Genomic DNA, 20018 nt, shown 5'->3' on the forward strand with positions numbered 1-20018 from the left:
GCGAGCAGCAAGCATGAGCGTGGCAGCGCGCGAGCGTGGGCGCCGCCACCCTGTGATCTGAGCCCCGTCCCCAGCTGACTTCCCGGCCCGCCGGGCGCTGCCCGTCCCGCACCATGGAGGACTGCCTTCACACCTCCTCCGAAAACCTGTCCAAGCTGGTGAGCTGGGCCCACAGCCACGGGACCATCTGCAGCCTCATCCCCAACCTCAAGCACCTGCTGTCCGAGGGGGCCCACGGCAACCTGACGGCCATGTGGGGCTGCAGCGCCGGCCATGCCTACCACTGGCCCCTGGCCGCCACGTGCCGGGCGGGCTCGCAGGAGCGTGTCTGCTTCCAGGACAGCCGCAGCTTCAACTCGGACAGCCCCAGCATGCTGGGGGTGCCCTCAGAGGCTCAGGCCAGCCCCTTGGAGCGCTACCCGGGCCGGCCGGGGAAAGCCAAGCTGGACTGCACCCGCACCCGCGACTCCTGCGACTTCTCCTACTGCAGCGAGCCCTCGGAGCTGGGTGAGGCGGTGGAGGAGTACGAGGATGAGGCCACACTCTTCGACATGGTCTGCGAGTCCTCGGTGACTGACGAGGACAGCGACTTCGAGCCTCATCCCCACCGTGCCCCCGGCGGCCCTCGGAAGCGGCCGCCCGCCATCCTCCCCGCTGCCGCCCATGCCCAGCTGGCTGACGAGGGGGGCGGCGAGGTGCTCCTCAAGAAGATCAAGCAGGAGCTGCCCGAGGACTACTACATCGTGGCCAACGCCGAGCTGACGGCTGGCGCCGACGGGCCGGCACTGGCCCTCACCCAGATGTCCAAGCCCAAGCCACCAGCGCAGGCTGGACCCTCTGGCATGGTTGCCACCAGGACCCTGCCCCTGCCCGCTGCTGGCCCGGACCCCGACCCACCACATCTCTGCTCCTCCCCACCCGGGCCACCCCGGCTCCCTGCTCAGAGGCCACCCCGAGGTGCCCTGGCCTCCCCAGCCCGGGGTACGGCTGGTGGCGTCCCCTTGGCCACCCTACAGGTGCCAGCCACCAGCTCCAACGCCACCGCCGTGGGGAAGGCCATCAGCATCCCGCTATCAGCCCTGCAGCTGCCTGGGCAGGAGGAGACCCCGGCCACCGAGGAGACCCCACCGCCCGCCCTGCAGTCGGCCCCGGGGGGCGAAGCAGCAGCATCGCCCTCGGTGAGCGCGGAGCCCGAGGTCAGCTCCAGCCAGCAGCAGCCCCCCGCCGCCCCCGCTGCCACCCCTGAAGCAGCAGCACCGTCAATGCCAGGTAGGAGGCTGGGGGGGTGGGAGAAGTATTTTGGGGGGGACGGGCACCCTGGCTCAGTGTCAGGGGACACATAAAGAGGAGCCCTGCTGGGCTGCGGATTCATAAGAAGGCAGATAAAGGAGCTGCCAGCCTGGGAGAGGATCTGGAAGACCACCCCCTGTGAGGAAAGTGCAGGTGCCATGAGGAAACGCATCTTTTAGGACAGGTTTTTAGGTCTGTGGGGTGCAGCTGTGTGCTGGGAGCTCTGCCTGGGAGAGATGTGCAGCCTAGAAGAGTATCTGGAGGGAGATCCTCCCTGTTATAAACCTTTATCACATTTTCCTGACCTGCAAATCAGAGCAGCTCACAGAGACCTGAAGGACAACCACAGTGTTAACCATGAAATTGATAACACAAGCTGTAATCCGATAATTTTTCTTTTTTTTTCCCTGTTCTCAATGGAAGTTCTCAGCCTCCTTCCTTTTTTCCATCTCCCAGTGCTGCCAAAGCATTGAGAAATGGCACAGACATTAGCAGATAAAGAGCATCTTGATTCAGCATGCTTCTGCTGAACGATTGCCACGTGCCAGTCTGTCTGCAGGACAGCTCAGTGCTGGCCACAGGCATTGGTGTGGGGAGGAAGCCTCCAGCTCTCTCTGGACCCAAGTGCAGGCGGTGCTGCCTTTGCTCTTCCAGGGGGTGAATGGTGCCGTCCCGGGGTGAGGACAAGGCTGGAGGGAGTTGCCTATATGCAGTCCCTGTGGTAGCTACTTTAAACCCTAAAAACAATTACTTTAACAGCCTGGACAAACCCAGCCACCCTGAAAACCAGTTGAACACTATTAAATCTATTAATTAACAAGAACCTGCAAATCTTGTTACCAGATAAAACACCCAGCATATTTAAATACGCAGTTTTACTAGGTAAAACCCCACGAATGTCTACAAATTAAAAAAGATGGTGGTTGTCTTGGTTACAGCAAAGCAAATTTCTCTTTGGAACTCCCATTTCTGCATCTTTGAGAAGTCGCTTTGCAGTAGTCCTGTCATATGACACCCCATGTGGAAATCCCAGTGAAAAGCTCCAGCTGACACAGAGCTGTGTCTGCTCGGCTAAATATGAGAGATGTGGGTTGCCTGATGTGAATCCAGATTGCATGGTAAACCTGCTTACTCTGTTTTCTTCAGTTTGTAGTACATAACTGCTGTGTGTAGTAGAGCTGCTTTCTACCAGCCAGCCCCTCCAGCTTGCTCAGCCTCCGGCTTGCAGGCTGGGACACGTGAATACAAACCTAGGCAGATTTTTGCCATGTGTGTGTGTGCTGTCTTGGAGAGTGATTTGCTTTCAACAGAGCCATTAAAATCAACAAAACCCTTCAAGCTGCTCTTGTCAGGATTTGATCAGGGAAGACCTGCAGCCTGTTTATTTCTGAGTGCCCTTCTCCATCCTCAGAAGCCACGTGAGGCCAGCAGTTGTTACCACTGAGGGCTAAACCTTACAAGAATGGACACAATGCCACATTTTCACACGTATGCAGTTTCCAGATTAGGGTTGTTCTACACCTAGCATCTCACTGTGAGGACAAAGTGATACTGCATCTAGATTTACACCCACTGTGTAAATCCCTCCTAGCTTCCCAGTGCTGCTTGCGTAGACAGCAACGTTACATCAGCACCCTGCCTGAATTCCATTCCAGTCATCTATGTCCTCAATACTTAAATTTCTTGTGTTCTCAGGAAGCGTTATGTAGTGTCAGCCTGGTACAGCGTTGTAATATGCTGTTGTTGTACTCAAAGGTAGCTGCATTTCATCAAGGGTAAAGTGATTGATACACAACTATAACGTGATACTCACATCAGGGAAGTCTTGATTGCTGTAGATCCTCCTCCTTTGGCAATGAAGTGCTGGCATTAATAAATCTCTGAGCTGCAGAGAAGCGAGCAAGTGAATTTATTGCAGATACGTGGTTCTGCACAGCATATTCTTTCAGCTGGAATCTGGGGGTCTGATTAAAGACTGTAGCACGCTTGTTGTTTATGTACAGTGATTTTGTTAGGTTGTCTCTTTACTTTACAAAGAGGGATGTACTGGAAGTGGTGCATGATATATAAAATTTGAGCGATATTGAACTACAAGAGAATGTTTATGTGTACTACATAAAAACGTTTCTTTCCTAAACAGACAGGCAATGATGAGTATAATTCTTCCATAAAAGATGGCAGGAAGTAATTATACCAAGGAGCCTAGAGCTATTGTTAGTTTATAGACTCAGTTGATGTTTTGACAAACGAATGAAGATACAGTTAAAAGGGAGCAAGGAACTTAAATTCTTCCTTTTCCTCTACCAAGCGTTGCTCAATTTTAGAATAAGATACGAAGCCTTGCTCCTGGTCCCATTATAATTGCTCATGTGTTCATGAGGTCTTTGCGGGACCAAGACCTGAGGTGGTTAGTTGTAATTAAAGAGTGTGATCAAACCAGCAGGAAATATGACTTTGAATTTTAGGTTAAGTCACACATCTTTGTATTTGTGTGGGTGACACAGCTGATAGTTAGCATACATGGGTCTCTCTTAGGTCAGGAAAGTTTGAGAGAGATTCTCTAATAGATCAGAGATATCGATGTATGTTAGCTCTGGCCAACTTAATCTACACTGTAGTTTTGGACTGGTTTCTCTTTTAAACATTTTCTTTTTTTTTTTTTTTTTTTTGTCCTTCACTCTCTTTAATTACCCCATGGCACCCAAATGTTGCAGGGACTTAGCAGAGGTGTTTTAATGCATTATAAGTGAAGTGGCATCCCGGGATTCAGTGAGGCTGGATTCTGATTTCTGTTGGGTTCAAGTCTTCATCCAAGCATTGCAGAATATACTGCATTATTTTTGTTAAACTCCAGCCATAATACATTGACATTCATCTGTGAATTTTCTGGTTGGGTTTGACTACTTTGTTAGCAAAGGCTTCAAGAATATGTGTAGGTACTGCTTAAGAGACCTACCTCTGAGAAGAGAGAGATTTCTGTAATGGTGGAGAGCTGGGAATCTCTGCAGTTTCTACTTCCCAAATAGCCTCTTTTGTCTTTCTCTTTTGCTGAACTTGCTCTGTTTTTTCTGTCCAAGAACCAGCAAGGGCAGGGTGGGTCACGTCAATGAAGATAGGTGAGTAAGAAACAGGATGCTTTAGGTTGCAGTACATACAGCCTCGAAAAATCATCGTTTGGATGTCTGAAGCCACAAGTGGAAAAAATGTTGTAACTGCAGGAGGATATGGAAGAAGCCTATGGCTTGGAGGAAGACAGAGCTTACGGTGTAGGAAGGCAAATATTGATCCCTCGGGAGGCAGGAGTCTCTTTGTAAGCAGAATAGCTGAGGTGTTTGTGAAGAATGCTCACCTTCCATCTGAAGAGGGAGGGTGGAGGCGTGTGCTGGGCTGACAAGACAGTGCAGCACCGTATCTCTGGTCCAACACTAATCTAACACTATAAACACAGGAGGAGCAAAGGGTTCTGCGAGGAGACACTAAAAAGGTGTGAAATCCATATGTGCAAAGTGTGCAGCAGCCAAGGAGTTGTCAGTAGGGATGGAAAACCAAAACACCGTATAAATGAAGTGACAAATTTTGTTGTTTCTGTCAGAAGCGTGGCAAATCATGTTCTGTGGGTACCAGCACAATGCCAGCGTGCGTATGCATTGATGGCCTGGCTGGGCTGCAAAGTGGTGCTTTACATGTACAAGCTTTTGCAGAGTTTGGGGAGGAAACAAGGTGTCCACAAACACCAGTGGATTCTCAGTGTGCTGCACACTGTCCCATGGGCACCAAACCGAGACCGTGGTCGTGAACGTGTGCCATGATGGATGGTGCCATGGCCTGGGCCTTGCTGAGGTCTCTGCTCTGTGTGCCTTCCTGGTCCTTCCCTTTCTGTGGCTGGTTTTCAGGATCCCAGAGCAGCGTGTCACTCGCTCTTGCCAACTTTTTTCTCTCCTTTCCCCAACCTGAGCATGATCATTAAAAGATACAGTGCCTCCGGGGGTGGTCTGATGTTTGTCTGCAGCTTTCAAGTTGAACGTTTTAAAGCATTTCTCTCCAACCAAAAGAACTGGGACCTTTCTCTCCCTGCAGTTGTGTGGGTTTCAGTTAAATGGGAGCTGAGATCCTTGTGTGATCGTAGGACTCGTTGATTTGGACCTCTTAGATGAACATCAAAATGTTACGAGATTTAGGAGAGAAAGAAGTCCCCCGACTTTGCAGATTGCTAACAGTGCCCAGGTTAGGCTTAAACTCCAAAATCGCTGTTAACACTGCAAGCAGAAAAATATATCAGCTAGCACATTCCAAAGAAGTTCAAACAATAAAAAAACAATGCCTTTTTTTGGAGGTATATGAAGCATCAGCCATATATCCAGAAAGGCCAAATTAATCCCTGCTGTAATTCTTCCAAGTCCTGTGGAACGGTGCCAGGAAGGAATGTAACACAAGGCAAATAACCAGTCAAGGAAAGTTACAAAACTTTATTTAAGCTCTTCCAAGAACACTCAAATAATTGCTGATAGGTCTCTGTATATATAATCTACATACAGAGATTGATGACTTTTGGCTAAGGGGACCGCTGGAGCCTGCCTCCAGGGACTCACACTGCTGAATGTGGTCAAATGAACAATTAAACTGTTTTAGGGGTGAAACAGTCTCCTTCTCTTTGTGTCGGAGTGAAGAGTTCAGAGCCCACTGGTGACTCTTTATGCCCCATAATTGATTTCTTTTCTTGCTCCGCTAGCTCAAGTAAAAATAATAAGTTCTGAGACAGATAATTACCCCCAAAAAGTACTTTTATTTTTTAAAGTTACAAGGACCTTGCTTATTCAGAAGAATAAAATCAGATAATTAGGCTTTTACTAATCAGAAAAAGGGAGGCGGTGAGTTGATTAACCACCTCCTGCACTGCCTCTGCTTTCTGATCTTGCAGCATGGATTTGCCAGGCCTCTCCCACCCTTAGTTATCTGTATCCAAATGCTGCTGGCTGATAAACCATTGATTTGGGGACTTTAATCTGGAATTTCTGCTTATGAGGCCGGTGTTACTTGTCTTTACGTTATTGTAAGGGAGTTCTGTTTAAAAGCAGAATAATATCATAAAAAGGACAAATTCAGCCTCTGAAATGTAGTCGTGTACTTGCATTCATCATCGAGGTCTACAGCATGCCAATCAAATCTGAAAAATTTTAATCTTTGTACTAATAATGGTAATGTGGGAGTGTGTTTTATGAGGTTTCTCCTACAAAAAGGAGTTATCGTGTTATTAACTCTTGCAGGAGAACTCTGAAAGGAAGACTTAGCAAGTACTATAACATCTCTAGATGTTTACAGAAATATATTTATCACCATTTCAAACTCCACGTGTTTTCTTTATTGGAAATTTCATGCAGACGCAGAAGGCTCTTGACAGTGTCTTGCACCCGTGATGACCAACAGCGGACTTCTCATGCAGAGGGAGATCTTCTTGCTGCCCTGAATGTTAAATACTTGTTAGGCAAAGCGACTGTGCACCCGAATGATGAGGCTGCTGCTTTTCTTGACTGCAGGGCTTGTTTCCTGTGTTCCCCCAGGACCTCCCCTGCATGGGACTCCCTGCAGCAGGCAGAGCCATCTCCGGGCAGCAGTGCTGAGGATATACCTGTGCATCTTGCCAGAGGGTGTTCGTGCAAGCTCATGCTGAGCATAGGTTGGTCTGGGAGAAGTCTGAGGATAGGGGTTGGGTAGTAAAAGTAAAGGAAAAGAGATTCTATGCCTATAGCCTAGAAGGGAGTGGAATGCCCCCAAAAAGATCCATTGCACCCATGGCCCAGCAGGATTTAAGGATTAAGTCTGTAAAACATGTAGAGTTAAGCTGGCTGTCAGGAATATTTTCTGGGGCTCTGAGCAGAAGAATTGCATCACAGGGAATTAGGGAAACTTCATTTAAATGTATGTTTTCAGTTTAAAATACCAAAGTGCAAGCAGTATTAAGATGACGTGTTGCATCAGAAGAGAAACTGGCAACTGCAATAATTGGCTGTGTTCTAGAGCACCACGGCTCATTGCAGATTTAGAAATGTTCCCTTTCCCCCATTGCTCCAGAATCAGAGGCAGAAAAGCAAAAAAAAAAACGAGGTAGGAGAGAGAAGGAGAAAACAGCCAGTTTTGTAAGACCAGCACGAACTAGATGCTGTGCTCTGCCCTTCACTTCTTCTGTTCTGTGATACTGATATGTAAAGGAAGAAAATAAGTCTGGTGGTGGTTCCAGCAATCCTGTAAACATAGGGAAACAACAAAGGAAACTGGACAAGTCTCTACTGGGTATCTCTTTATTTTGGGGAAATAGAAGATTGTTTAACATGACATTTTTGATCAGAGATCTGTATTGCTCATGTGGTCTTTACAATTGCTCTAATTTTGGACCTGTTCTCATCGTATGATTTGTGAGTCTCTGAGCAGGAAAAGAGAGGCAGAATGAGGACCCAAGGATCCTGCTTGGTCCCAAGGACCATGCAGGCTACCAGGTAAATAAGAACTGGACAGTTTGAAAGATTAAAAGTAACCAGAAAACCAAGCAGCAAGTATGCAGTTAAATATTTTATCATGAAACATTGTAAGATTTATTTTTTTTTTATGAACACCCCCAAAACATTCTGCTAGAAGCTCTTTCCATAAAGAAAGAAAAAGGTGTTTTATTGTTGTTTTCCTTTTCATTTGTTTGTTGGCAGCTGCACACAGGTTGCTCAAATTTGGTGTGGAAAATCACACTAGCAGCTTCCCTAAATTACTTCCATTTTTTTTCTGGCATATATTCTGGCTTTCCTGTGGTAATTGACATCTCTGTACCCATTATTGTTTTTACATTTGTTAGAGGTTAGTGAATGTAAACTTGCCATTTTATAACCCTGTATTTCTGTAAATCTCTTCAATAGGTCACAAGTTCATTTAGAAATGAACTTTAAAAGAATTTAAATATTTTTGTGCCATCTATCTTTGTTTAAAAATGTGATTAATTGGGCTTGGTATTTTTATGCAAGCTACAGGTAGGACCATTTTTCTGTATTATGTTGAGTTTAGTTGACTGTATCCCGGGTGTTTTTTTTGTCTGAAGATGTTTTCCTGTATCCCGGTGTAATTCCTTTTTTCTTCCAAACTCATTTCTGTGCAGAAGTACTCTGCTACCCCGTAAATGATTTTATGTGGGCATTCAGTAAGTAAGTAAACGCAGTTTTCCCCTGCAAGCTACGCTATGAGCCTCTGGAAATGCACCTGCTCCTTGCAGTAATGCACCTTGCAGTGATGGGGTTGTATTTACTTTCGGGCAAAAACGTATGGAAAATCTTTCTTAAAGATGTGGTGCTGACTTAAAGATGTGGTGCCTAGTGAAACACGGACATAGTCACTGCTGGGAGCTGATCTCAACGCCCAGCTGATGCATCCCCCAGAGGGGAGCCAGCCTGCTTCCAGGGAGCAAAGTGCAGAAGAGCAAATGTTAAAGAGCAAAGGCTGAGGCTCCCGCCTGCTCAAACAAATGCAAATTTCAGGCTGAGACTCAAGAAATTCGTTGTCTCTGTCTCATTTCTAACATATACCTGTCGCTCCCATTGACTTCAGGAACAGCAAGGGCACACGCAGAAGGACCGCACGTGCCCCTGTTGGTTAAACTAAGGGTATATTTAGGCAGGCAGTGACACTGTGGTCTGCTGTTGCTTTTCGTTAACAAGATCTTCATGATGAAAACATTGCTTGAAAGCATACAACCATGGATTAATGGTACTTAATAATTTACTTGCTAATTTGTCCTCAGAAATAAGAAGAACAAAAACTGACCTTCTGTTGTGCAGGGAAGGAAAAAATCGATTCAGAGATAATCTGACCCAGGTCACATCACCCCGGGGCAAAATCTGAATGTGCTTCTTTGCTGAGCTATTTTGAGCAGGACGTAACGGTACCCAAAGATACTGCCTGTGAAAGATCAGGACTTTCATCTCTGGTCTCTGAGTGGCTTGCTTCATTTTTCTGTTTGCTATCACCCTTGCCCTAGCTGGATATTTGCCTAATCTCTTCTTTAGTCTGGTGGCTGCTGAAGGATACCTGTCTGAATGAGCAACAAACAGAACCACGGGTACTTCTGTACGTGAGTACTTCCACCCTGGCCATGACTTGGAGCAGTCTTCTTCTGAGCGTGGTGAGCCCTGTCCTTCAGTCACATGGATGTCCCAAGTTATGGGGAATTTATTCTGTCAATGACTCTGGCTGTTTGGGACTTACTGTCTGTTACTGCCTATACCCTCAAGAAAACAAACTAGTAGGCATGAAAATTTTTCTAGGATTTATAGCCCCTCATTCTTGCCTGTGTGCTGGTACATGCTTTGCTTTGTGCTTTTAGATTTCTGTTTTTTTCTTCTTGCTGTAGAAAGAGGTGCCTTTTTGCCTGTGTTTTGTCTCCCCTGATTTCAGATAGTCCTCGGAAAACTTGTTGACAAACACCTTGTCCCTTTACCATTCACTTGCATAGCTGTTAAATACATCAGACTGTTTATTGTGCTAGTGCATAATAAAGCAGCCATATATATGTGTGTATACCATACATCCATAATTACATTCATTAAGTTATACTCCGTATCACCTCTTGCATGAATTAGTTTGTGTCATTTTTGGTATGAATTCATGCAGTAGCAGGGAAACTGATTGTTCGTGTGCTGCACAGAAGAACAAATTATTTTTATGGAAATAACAATTCAATCCTGGTAAGAAAATTTTGACAATGTAATTATGGAAGAGAGATAATAACAATATTCTGAGCAGCACGGAGGTGCGTATGTGTGTATGCTGTGTGTGTGCGCATAGCCAGAAAAAAAAAATTGAAAGCCCTCAATTTATTTAAAAAGACTGTATTCAAACAGAGCTGCGAAACGTGACTACAGATCTACTCAATTAAACTCTGACAAAGTAAGTTTAAACACATACCCAAGTGCAGACACAAACAAACCGTGCCACCAGCAGCAGACTGGAGGAGGCTGGCTCCCTGCGTGTGTACATCCCTCTCCTCATCCCTCCAGCTCAGCCTGGCACCTCTGGAGCAAAGTGTGTGCTCCTCGTCCAGCCGCCTGGCAGCGTCTGGTGCCTGGGGTGCATGGCCTTGCCCTCTGCAGGGATGTGCTCACATCTCTGCCCTCAGCACAGCTGCTCTGTCTCCTCCAAGCTTGTGGGATCGTGGTGTCTTTGAACCCCTTGCTAGTACAAGGAGCATCAAGACGGCAAGGCAGGGTAAAGAGTGTGCCTTAGGAACTGTTTCGCTGCAAGTGTTGCACTTCATCCTTTCTGGAGAATTGCATGGAGAGCTGGTCCTTAAGTTCTGCTCTCTGACCCAGTGAAGACAAAGAAAATATGTGTGTTAAAAGTGTGCTCTGAAACCAGCTATGCGAGGTTGTAAATTGTGAGCTCTTCATAGGGTTCGTGCCCTTCACAGCTTGCTTCACTCATCCTGGAGAATATACAGTGCAGAAAGGTAAAAGCAAATTGTGTCATTGTGTAACATCACCAGCCAGGATCTCAGAAGTAAACTGCGAGCTCTGTAGCAGGCAATTCGAGTACTTCACTAAACGTAAGAGGGTGTTGGGAAATGAGATACCGAAATGCAATTATTTAGGATGCTGCTTTCCCTGTTACCAAAAGGCAGTGGTGCTGGCTCCCTGCACGTGTTCCCTGCTACATCTGCAGCAGACGGTTCAGCCAGAGCAGGAAAGGGTACCTTTTGATTCACTACCAATGGCAGTTTAATAAAATAGAGGGGGAAATGTCTGCAGTCTCTAATAAGCAATATATCAACGAAGCACTGTCAGCCTGTGTAGAGAGCTCCACAGCAAGATTTATTACGTTAATTACAGTCATGTGGGCCTCATGCTCTTAAGTCTGAAACTGCCGTCACATTCTAAACTTGATTTAAGAATACATTTTGGCCAAGACTAAAGTGCAGTCTATTATGATTAATGTAATAAAATATTTATTGCATACTCCCTTTCTTTGTTCCACTGCTCGTTGCCCCAGTTAGACTGCCTCATTCCAAACCAGTGATATACAGTTAGATTTCAGAGGATCCTCATCTGTTTTTCATCTCTCTCTTCACTGTTGTTCTTTTTTTCATCTCTCTTTGTTCCAATTCTCCCTTCTCTCCCCCTCATCTTCATTTCCCACCCATATTTCCCAACTCTGCATCTCTGCTGCTGTCTGGAGTGAATCAAAAGCAGGCAAACTTCATAGCCCTGGCACATCCCCTTGAGACCTCTTGCAGTGCTTTCTCAGTTCTCCTTATTAAAGTGAGCTCTTAAACGCAATGGCATTAAAACTGTTGGTAGGCTGAAGCTGAGCACTTGCTGAGCCTGTGGCAAGGTAGGGTGCTGTGAAAAGAGAAGACTGATCTGTAAAGTGGTACATGTTTGTGTCCTGTTTTCCATTCTGCTTCCAGGGGGCTTGCGACTGCAGACAGGACCTAGGGAGTAAGACTTTATGTTATTTGGGAGGCTTGGCCCATAGAAATACAGGGGCTGAGAGTAAGCATCCTCAGGAGCTGTGACCCTGCTGGGTGTCAACACGTTGTCCTGTTGGTTGTACAGGAAGGCACAGCACTAGGGTTCCTTCATCATGTTACTTCAGAAGTGGACACAAATATTAGCCAAAAACTACTGGCTCCAGAGATCTCCTAATATAATTGGCAATATAATGCTGTTGTACAGTATCTGTAACAAATAGAAACACCTCAACTTAGAGGTTGCTGTGGCACACAATCCCACTTGGCCAGATTTTCCAAAACACCATATAAGATGTTACTTGTGGTTTTGCGCAAGCCAGCCCATTAGTTAGATTAGTGGTTTGGTGTTTGCAAGGTCTGTGTGTGCATGTAACTCCAGCATTCTCTGTATGAGCAAACAGAGGTGAAAACCTTATGGAAAATGTAAAGCCCTGTTTTTCTTATAAGAAATCAGCTTTTTGGCACAAAAATTTGTGTTTTACCCCTAAAGCTTCATTAATTTTTAAATGATAAACTTCATCCAATGGGGGGAGTGCTCTGATATTTATGTTTTCTTTTTTTCATTTTGAATTTTTCTTCTTTTTTTTAGGTCATAGCAACTCTTGAATCCAGTCATCTTACACATAGGACTGTTTAGTCATGCTCCTCTTCTGTTATCTAAACAAATAATGAGTTAGTCTAGCTGGTCTTTATGTTTCTGTGTAGGCATAAATGTAAATAAGGGACCTTAATGCAGGAAGCACTTCCTATATGCTTTGTTGAACTGGGTATGCTTTCTGGACTGGTGGCCAGCAGACCAAGTCCATTTGGAAAACAAATGCTTCACTTCTGCAGTGCCTCATCTAGCTTCCAGTTCGCTGGTTAAGTCTGACAATTGCTGATGTACTCCCTTATTTCCTTCTGCCCCAGATCATGCAGTAAATAACGTGTTTTGAAAGGTCAACATTTCACTGTGTTGCTGAAAAGTCCTGGGTAAAGCAAATGATATTTTCCAGAGTTAAGTATTTAACCTGAAGAAAACCTTAGGCAAAAAAGGTGGCTTTTGTCCTTAGCCCTAAATTCAAATCATTACTTCAAGTCTTTTCAGTGGAATTAGCTGTTTTGTTAGGAAATTATTGTGCATCTGAATGCAAAGGTACATTGTCAACCTAAAGCTGGCATTTACTTCACAGTGTGTATCATATTTTACCACTGACCAATGCCAGCAGCACTCCAGTTTCACCAATCCGCCTGAATGCTTTAGCCTGAGCTCTGAAAGAGGGGCAATTATGTGTCAGAAGTGAACATAGCTGAAGAAAGTTTAACCAGTCATTCTGAAAGGGGGAGGGCTTCGCAAATTTTTTAAAGTTCTCTAATGGCTTTAGGCTTGCTGTGTAGGAAACTCACAGAATAATGGATTGATCTGGATTGGAAGGGACCTCAAAGACCACCCACACAACCCCCTGCCATGGGCAGGGACACCTCCCACCAGCCCAGGCTGCCCAAGGCCCCATCCAGCCTGGCCTTGAGCACCTCCAGGGATGGGGCATCCACAGCTTCTCTGGGCAGCCTGTGCCAGGGCCTCACCACCCTCTGAGTGAAGAATTTCCTCCTAACATCTAATCTAAACCTATCATTTTAATTTGAAGCCACTACCCCTTGTCTTATCAGTACAGGCCTTGGTGCAAATTTTCTCCGCATCTTTCCTACAGGCCCCCTTTAGGTACTGGAAGGCCTCAGTTAGGTCTCACCAGAGCTTTCCCTTCTCCAGGTGAAACAATGCCAGCTCTCACCAGCTTTCTTTGAAAGAGAGGAGCTCCAGCCCTCTGATCATCCTCGTGGCCCTTCTCTGGACCCGCTCTAACAGCCCCACATCCCTTTTGTGCTGGGGGCCCCAGAGCTGCACGCAGTGCTCCACGTGGGGCCTCACACAGGTGGAGCAGAGGGACACAATCCCCTCCCTGGATGTGCCAACCAAGCCCAAGACACACCTGGCTTTCTGGGCTGCAAGCTCTCTCTAAGCTTATTTTTTAATACACTCCATATCTACGAGAGTTGGATTCCTGGAGCTCAGTCAATTACAGTGGGGTCCAGAGTTTGTATTTAAAAAGTGCCCGGAAAGGTAACAGGTAACATGGAAATAAGAGAGGAGTGAGAACAGACAGGTGAACCTGGAGCTGTTTCCAGGCTTTGTTATAACTAGGTGACTGATTTGAAACAGGGTAGCTAAAATGGCAGATCCCAGTCCCTCTGAGCCCTGAGTACCTTTCACCTGGACATCCCCAACGTATGAGGTATGTGGCTTCTCCAGTGCTCTTCCAAAAGATCTTCTGCTGTTCTCCTGGCTGTGTCTCAGGGAGCAGCTGTAGTTCCCTGCTGTGAAAATGCTGCACAGTATTTGGCTAAACTGGCAGAGCTGGAGTTGGTGTATTTGTTCCTGCTACATACAGGTCAAAAAAACACAAATGGATCCGAGTAAGCATGCCTAGCCCCACTGTTGGGATGCAGAGGAAACGCATCCCATTTTGTATTGCAGCTGTTCACACCACTGCATTGCAAGACAGCTTCATAAGAAGGTGGGAAACTGTACAGTCCTGTGCTCCATAAATACCACTCTAAGTGTTCAGTGGCTGAAGTGAAATGTAAAGTAAAACAAGAATGCAACACTTTCTCTTTTCCACTAGTCCTGGCAAAACTGAAACCAACTAGAAGAAGTGAAGATCATGTGTAGGATAAATTAAAACATTTTAGATGAGAAAATGCATTTTGAGACCCATTGTGTTGAAATATCTCAGAAGATGTCGCATCACAGTAGGGAAGGGGGCTACCTTGTGCAAATGAAAGGTCCCTGCAGCACTGCTGATTTGCAGAGCTCATTAGTCACTGCTAGTATCTGCTGTGTAAAAGATTGATCCAATCAGTCATACGAGGACATAAATTCTTAATCCCTTGTCATGGCTCCAAATTTTCTGGCATTTGAGGATGATGTAGTAGTTCCATTAATATTGATGGAAAATTTATCGTTGACTTTGCACCTTGCATCTTTTCAGGCTCTTGTGGTGAGAAAGTAGTGAAAAAGTGTGCAAACTGAATACCAGCACTAGGATCTGAGTGAGCACCAATTTAAGAGATCATTCTGCACCTTGCAAAAAAAAAAGTACAGATGGGTAAAGTTTATTTCAGTGACTCTTACTTCATGGAGATACCAATTTATAAATATTCCCATGCTCATTTGCTTTGAATCTGTGTTCTTTTTTTCTTTGAGGGTTCTTAATTTTAGAATCATAAAATATTTCACTGATAATTTTGCTGGAGGAGGTTAACTGAATAGAAGCATAATTTGTTTTGGCCAGAAAACCTAACATCTTTTATAAGTGGATTTTAATTAAGAATTTTCTACCATACTAGAGATTTTACATGCTAATGAAAGCATTTGCTGAAAATGTTAAACTGCATGGGGTTTAGCTTAATGTAGTGGAAATAGAGAACTTTAATTGTTTAACAGAATTTAGTAGCAAGATCAGATGGGTAGGGCAGAAATTCAAGAAAAAGTGCAGGAGTACTTTCTCCTGCTTCAGTAATCTGCAGCTAACAAGTTAATCCTTTGATCCTGCAGAGCTCAGAAGCTGTTAGATGTCAAGCCTGATGAAAATCTCCAGGCAGTCACAGGGTTTTCTCCCCTCTTTTGACTCTGACTCACCAAGCCTAAGCTTAAGTAAATATGATATATTGTAGCAAAGGAAATGCTCTTTATGTGGCCTCAGGACTTTCTAAAGAAACAGTTATTGTTGGATATGAAATAATTACATTAAAGCGCATGTATTTGTGACCTAAGCCTTTGACTACCGCATGCGTGTAGGAGTTGCCCCGACAGAGGTGGTCCGTACCAGACACTAAAAATGCCAGAAATGTAATTCCCAAAGTGCTTAGCTCTCCCTCTCTCTCAGTCTCAGAGTGGTCCCAGGAGTGCTCAGAGATCTTCATCGGCCTGCCAATACCCTCTTGAAAGACAGAAGGAAAGACAGGTAGGCTGTGGCTCACATTAATCGTTTTAGGGGGCTGCTTAGGGCCCTGGCCCATGGATACAGTACCACTGTTTTCCAACACCTGCAGGCTAGGGGCAGGAGCTGACCTGCAAAGTGCTGGTGCTCAGGGAGAGCACACTCAGCTCCAGCATGGAGATACGTGGCATCCTGTGTGTCCACGGCTTTCTCACTTGAATAAAAGCATTTTGGTGGAAGTGGGTCTTCGCCAGAAAGATTTTTCTAGTCAGAGCACAAATCAGGCAGAGGAGACGCTGGCTGGTAGTGCGATTGCCACCTGAAAAGCCAACATTGCTGGATTCCTTAGGCAGAATCTGAGGCTGTGTGCTCAGGCTCATGACTCCTGCTAATGTTACAGCCCCCCTCTGAATATCAGCAGTCTGCAGTGGTCTGGCATGAAGGACCAAAGCAAGTGCTCCTCCCTCACCATGCATAGTTACGGAGGAGGTTATGTCCTCTGCAGTGAGAACTGGTGAGTCAGAGTGTGTCGGTGTGTGCGAGATGAAATAAAAACAGCCCCCAGTCTGATAACTCTGCTGATAATGTTAAGTCTTGGCTGCGTTAAGATCAGATTATGAAAAGATCAGACCACAGCTGTTGCTCTGTGGGAAGGATTGTCTCACGGCTGTGGGCTAGCCAGGGACACTCAGCTCCCACTCGGTCATCTGTGTGATCTCTGCCAAGTCAGTTTAGGTATCTGGGATACTTAAACTACTTAGTTTGTCTAACTCTTAGATGAGAGTTTACCCCAGTCCTACAACAGAGTGGGATTTACGGCCTTTTTATTGGATGTTCTAGTTTTCTTGGAAATGAAGCTCTGATGCAGGATCAGATACAAATTACAGGTGCTTGGATCAGATCCTTGGTGTACTGGTGCAGCTGGGGGACAGGATCGTGGGAGATGCATCTCCAAGTCAACTCATTTTTTAAGTTTCTTCTCCTGGCTCCAAAGGTTGCATTATTCCAAGGAAGGGGTACTACGGATAGCTTGGTTTGGTAAATCAATGACACCAATAATTTTTGGTTGGTTGGTTCAGACTGTTTTACTGGCCAAGACAGGTTACACCGTAATGTGAGGGCATCTGTCTGCCCTAGACTCTAACAACAGACACCAAAGTAAGACTACAAGAAAAGTGCAAGCATATACGACACCTCCCCACCCTCCTATCTCAAGCAATTTGCAGATCAGGGTGTGTCTGGTTTAGGGATATTGTCTTGTATTAAGGAGCACTCTGTAATTATTTTCTGTGCTTTCACCCAGTTTTTGAACCCATGCACACTGAGGAGTTCGTAATAACGTGAGCAGTAGATGCCCAAGAGGAAACAGGTTTAAGTTTGCAGTGGTCAAGGGACTAATGTAGATCTCCACCTGTGTTTTCAGTAGTTTCCAGAAGGACCACTGAAAAAATACCCCAAAGGGTAAGCCCTGGCCAGAAGAGCTTTTCATCTCTACTCCGAAAGATGCAGCAAGGTGAGACCAAGGAAGCATTTGGGAACTGTTAAGACTGGAAACACTCCTGTGTCAGGACAAGACCATTCACTTTTCATCCTCAAACCAAGAGATGAAGTTGTGTACCTCATCAGCCCTCCCAGCATGTCCTTACCATGCCCTTCGATCCCTACCACAGCATTCGTATTTTCAAAAACTCATTGTGGTGACAGCTGAGATGCTTTTTAGTCTTGAGTTCTTAATGATCAAATTACTTTCAATTTAGTCTTTCTTTATCCATCAACCTGGATGGATTTGTAAGGGACAAAATGACATTACACAAACCTAATCTCCTTCTCTGACAAGATAGCAAGGCTCTGTGGCTAGAGGAGAAGCAGTCAGTGCCAAACATCCAGACTGTGACAATGGCTTCAGTTCTGTTTCACCTTTTTTCCTGTAGGCACAGAAGAGATGTGTAGAGTGGAGATGTGAAGAGATGTGTAGAATACTTATTGTAAGCATTCTGCAAGAGCTGTTTGCAGGCGGCACCCGGGGAGTAATTTTTGCAATCTCCTTGTCCTGGCAAGGGTTGTGTGGAAAGGATGGAAGATAGGCCTGATCGTGGGCTGTAGTTTCGTTAGTGATCCAATGGCCCAGTCGTGCTGGGTCTGGCTGGGATGGCCTTAACTCTCTTCACAGCATCAAGGCTTTCCCTTTTTTATTTATTTTTATTTTATTATTATTATTATTATTTTATTTCCCGTCTTTCCCACACTTACTCAGCTTTGTCTCCTTTCACAGATTTTCTTGCTTTTGCTCTTCCTATTCTCTTTCCTGTCCTGCGGGGTGTGGACAAAGAGTAAGTGGCTGTGTGGTGGTTGGTTAGCTGCTGAGTGCCAATCACCGCAATAATACGGAGTAAAATAATGAAATTAGCAGAAAACACGGAGTTTGTTGATATTAAAAGGGTGTTTGGATAAAATTTGTGTTCCCGTGGTAATTGGAGATGGATTATATGTTTTCTTTCAGTGTTATGACATCTTGTTGATTAAATGAGGAGGTAAGATTTTAATGATATGAAGAATTAGGTCTCCTTCCTAAACTGTGGTAGGCTACTAACATTTTCTTATTTAAGTGAGGCTCAGCTGCGTTGTCTGCTTTTGCTGTGGATGAAGAGCACATGCAGATCTCGGCAGTGGCTCAGTTGATGTCTGGTAACTTTGGCTGCCTCAGACTCTGCCCACTGGGTCTCACTGGCTCACTGCATTAGTTCCATGCCATGAGATATGCGTGATATTTGAGCGGTCTTGCAGAAACATAACAATGCACTTCAACTGCAGGCTGGATTCCCAGTCAAAATCGACCTAACTCTCCCAATTCTGCTGGCAAATAGCCTCACCCATCATCCTCAGCATTTCCCTCCTGCCTCGTGGAGAAGCACACCAGAGCACTGCAGGAATGCAGTGTTTCAGGGGCACTGTTTTTGCTCATGCACCTTCAGGAGATCTTGATGCAGCGTGGATTTTGTAAGTGTTGGTTGCAGATCTGGCAATTTCCTTTGCAGATTAAGGAAAGATGCCAAAACATAAACGACTGACTATGTGTCTCTGCTGTGTTGTGACAGGACATCCTGTAAGAAGTGCTGATTGATGGCATGTATAAAACCAAGCCATTATATGTGCTGTTTATATTGAAACACTACTTAAAATGTGGGCTGTCAGTCAAGGAACCGATTCCTTACACGGTGCTGTAATAAGTGGTGATAGGTGCAGCGAGCAAGGTATCAGAGTAAATGCTTTGTTCCTGAACCTCCAACAGCATATGTGACACCTCATGTCTCATGCATCTTCCCGGCGTGTGCGTGGGGTGGGAAGCACCTGGTGAGTGCTGCTGTGGTGCCACTGAAGCACAGACAGCGGGATTCCCTCTCGCTGTAAGTCAGGTGGAGAAGGGACACCAGAGTGTATGTTTTGTCTGCAGTGAGATAGAGCAGAAAAGAACTTGCTTTTTTTCCCTCTTCTGCTTATGAAGAGGGAGAGAGGAAAGGGATGTTTGCTTTACAAGTACAGAGAATTGTCAAATCGCTGGAATTTTCCTTCTTTGTGTTTGCTGCTCGTCACTTTCTAAAACCATGACAGTTTGTGCTGTCTGTAATGACACTTCCTCCTATCTGCTTAAAAATTGCATCCTTGTACGGATAGTTTCCATATGCCAAGAAAACACTCCATAAATACACACATCACTTCACAGTAAAAAGCTTTTCCTTTTATGCTTATGATCAGACTGAAAATCATTTGTCATTAAAAACCATCTTCGCAGAGGCATCTGAATACTGTGCTTTGATATGCCACTGATTGTAAGGACCTTTGAGTATAGCTTTATGGAGCAATATAAGGTTGTTTCCTGAATTTGATTTTTTCTGCAAAATGAAAAGGAACGGTCACAATTGCACTTCCACTGTCAAGGTACAGCTTGATTATGTAGAGAGACTATATAATCATGTTAAGTACTGACAGTTTTATGCCATATCTTCTAATGTGCAGTATAATCTATTTTTTATTCGCGTACATTTGTAAATTACACATTGCTCTGTGGTACTTTTACCTGCTAACTCCCTTCCTAGGATGTGCTGCATTGCCTTGTACTGTACATTTGTCTATATTTGTTTAGCTCGTTAAAAATGCCTGATTAAAGCTAATTGTCATGTAATAAATACAAGGCTTTAGTTATTTTTTTGTAGAAAAAAAAATCGGAATCAGTACAACCTCTCGTTTCACAA

General features: G+C 45.1%; 1 protein-coding gene across 4 annotated transcripts in view; it reads left to right on the forward strand.

Annotated features, from left to right (window-relative positions):
* The window catches only part of KIAA1958, a 65264-nt gene that overhangs the window by 35034 nt on the left and 10212 nt on the right, over positions 1–20018 (forward strand). For all 4 annotated transcript variants that reach the window (XR_014619318.1, XM_084305677.1, XM_084305676.1 and 1 more), the window contains exon 2: positions 1–1269. Coding sequence is in view for 3 of the 4 variants with exons in the window: in XM_084305677.1 (XP_084161803.1) it covers positions 114–1269 (1156 nt within the window). In the remaining variant the exon portion in view is untranslated. The remainder of the gene's footprint in view (positions 1270–20018) is intronic.

Source organism: Netta rufina, assembly GCF_964035555.1.
Source record: "Netta rufina genome assembly, chromosome: Z".
In the NCBI taxonomy this organism is placed as follows: domain Eukaryota; kingdom Metazoa; phylum Chordata; class Aves; order Anseriformes; family Anatidae; genus Netta; species Netta rufina.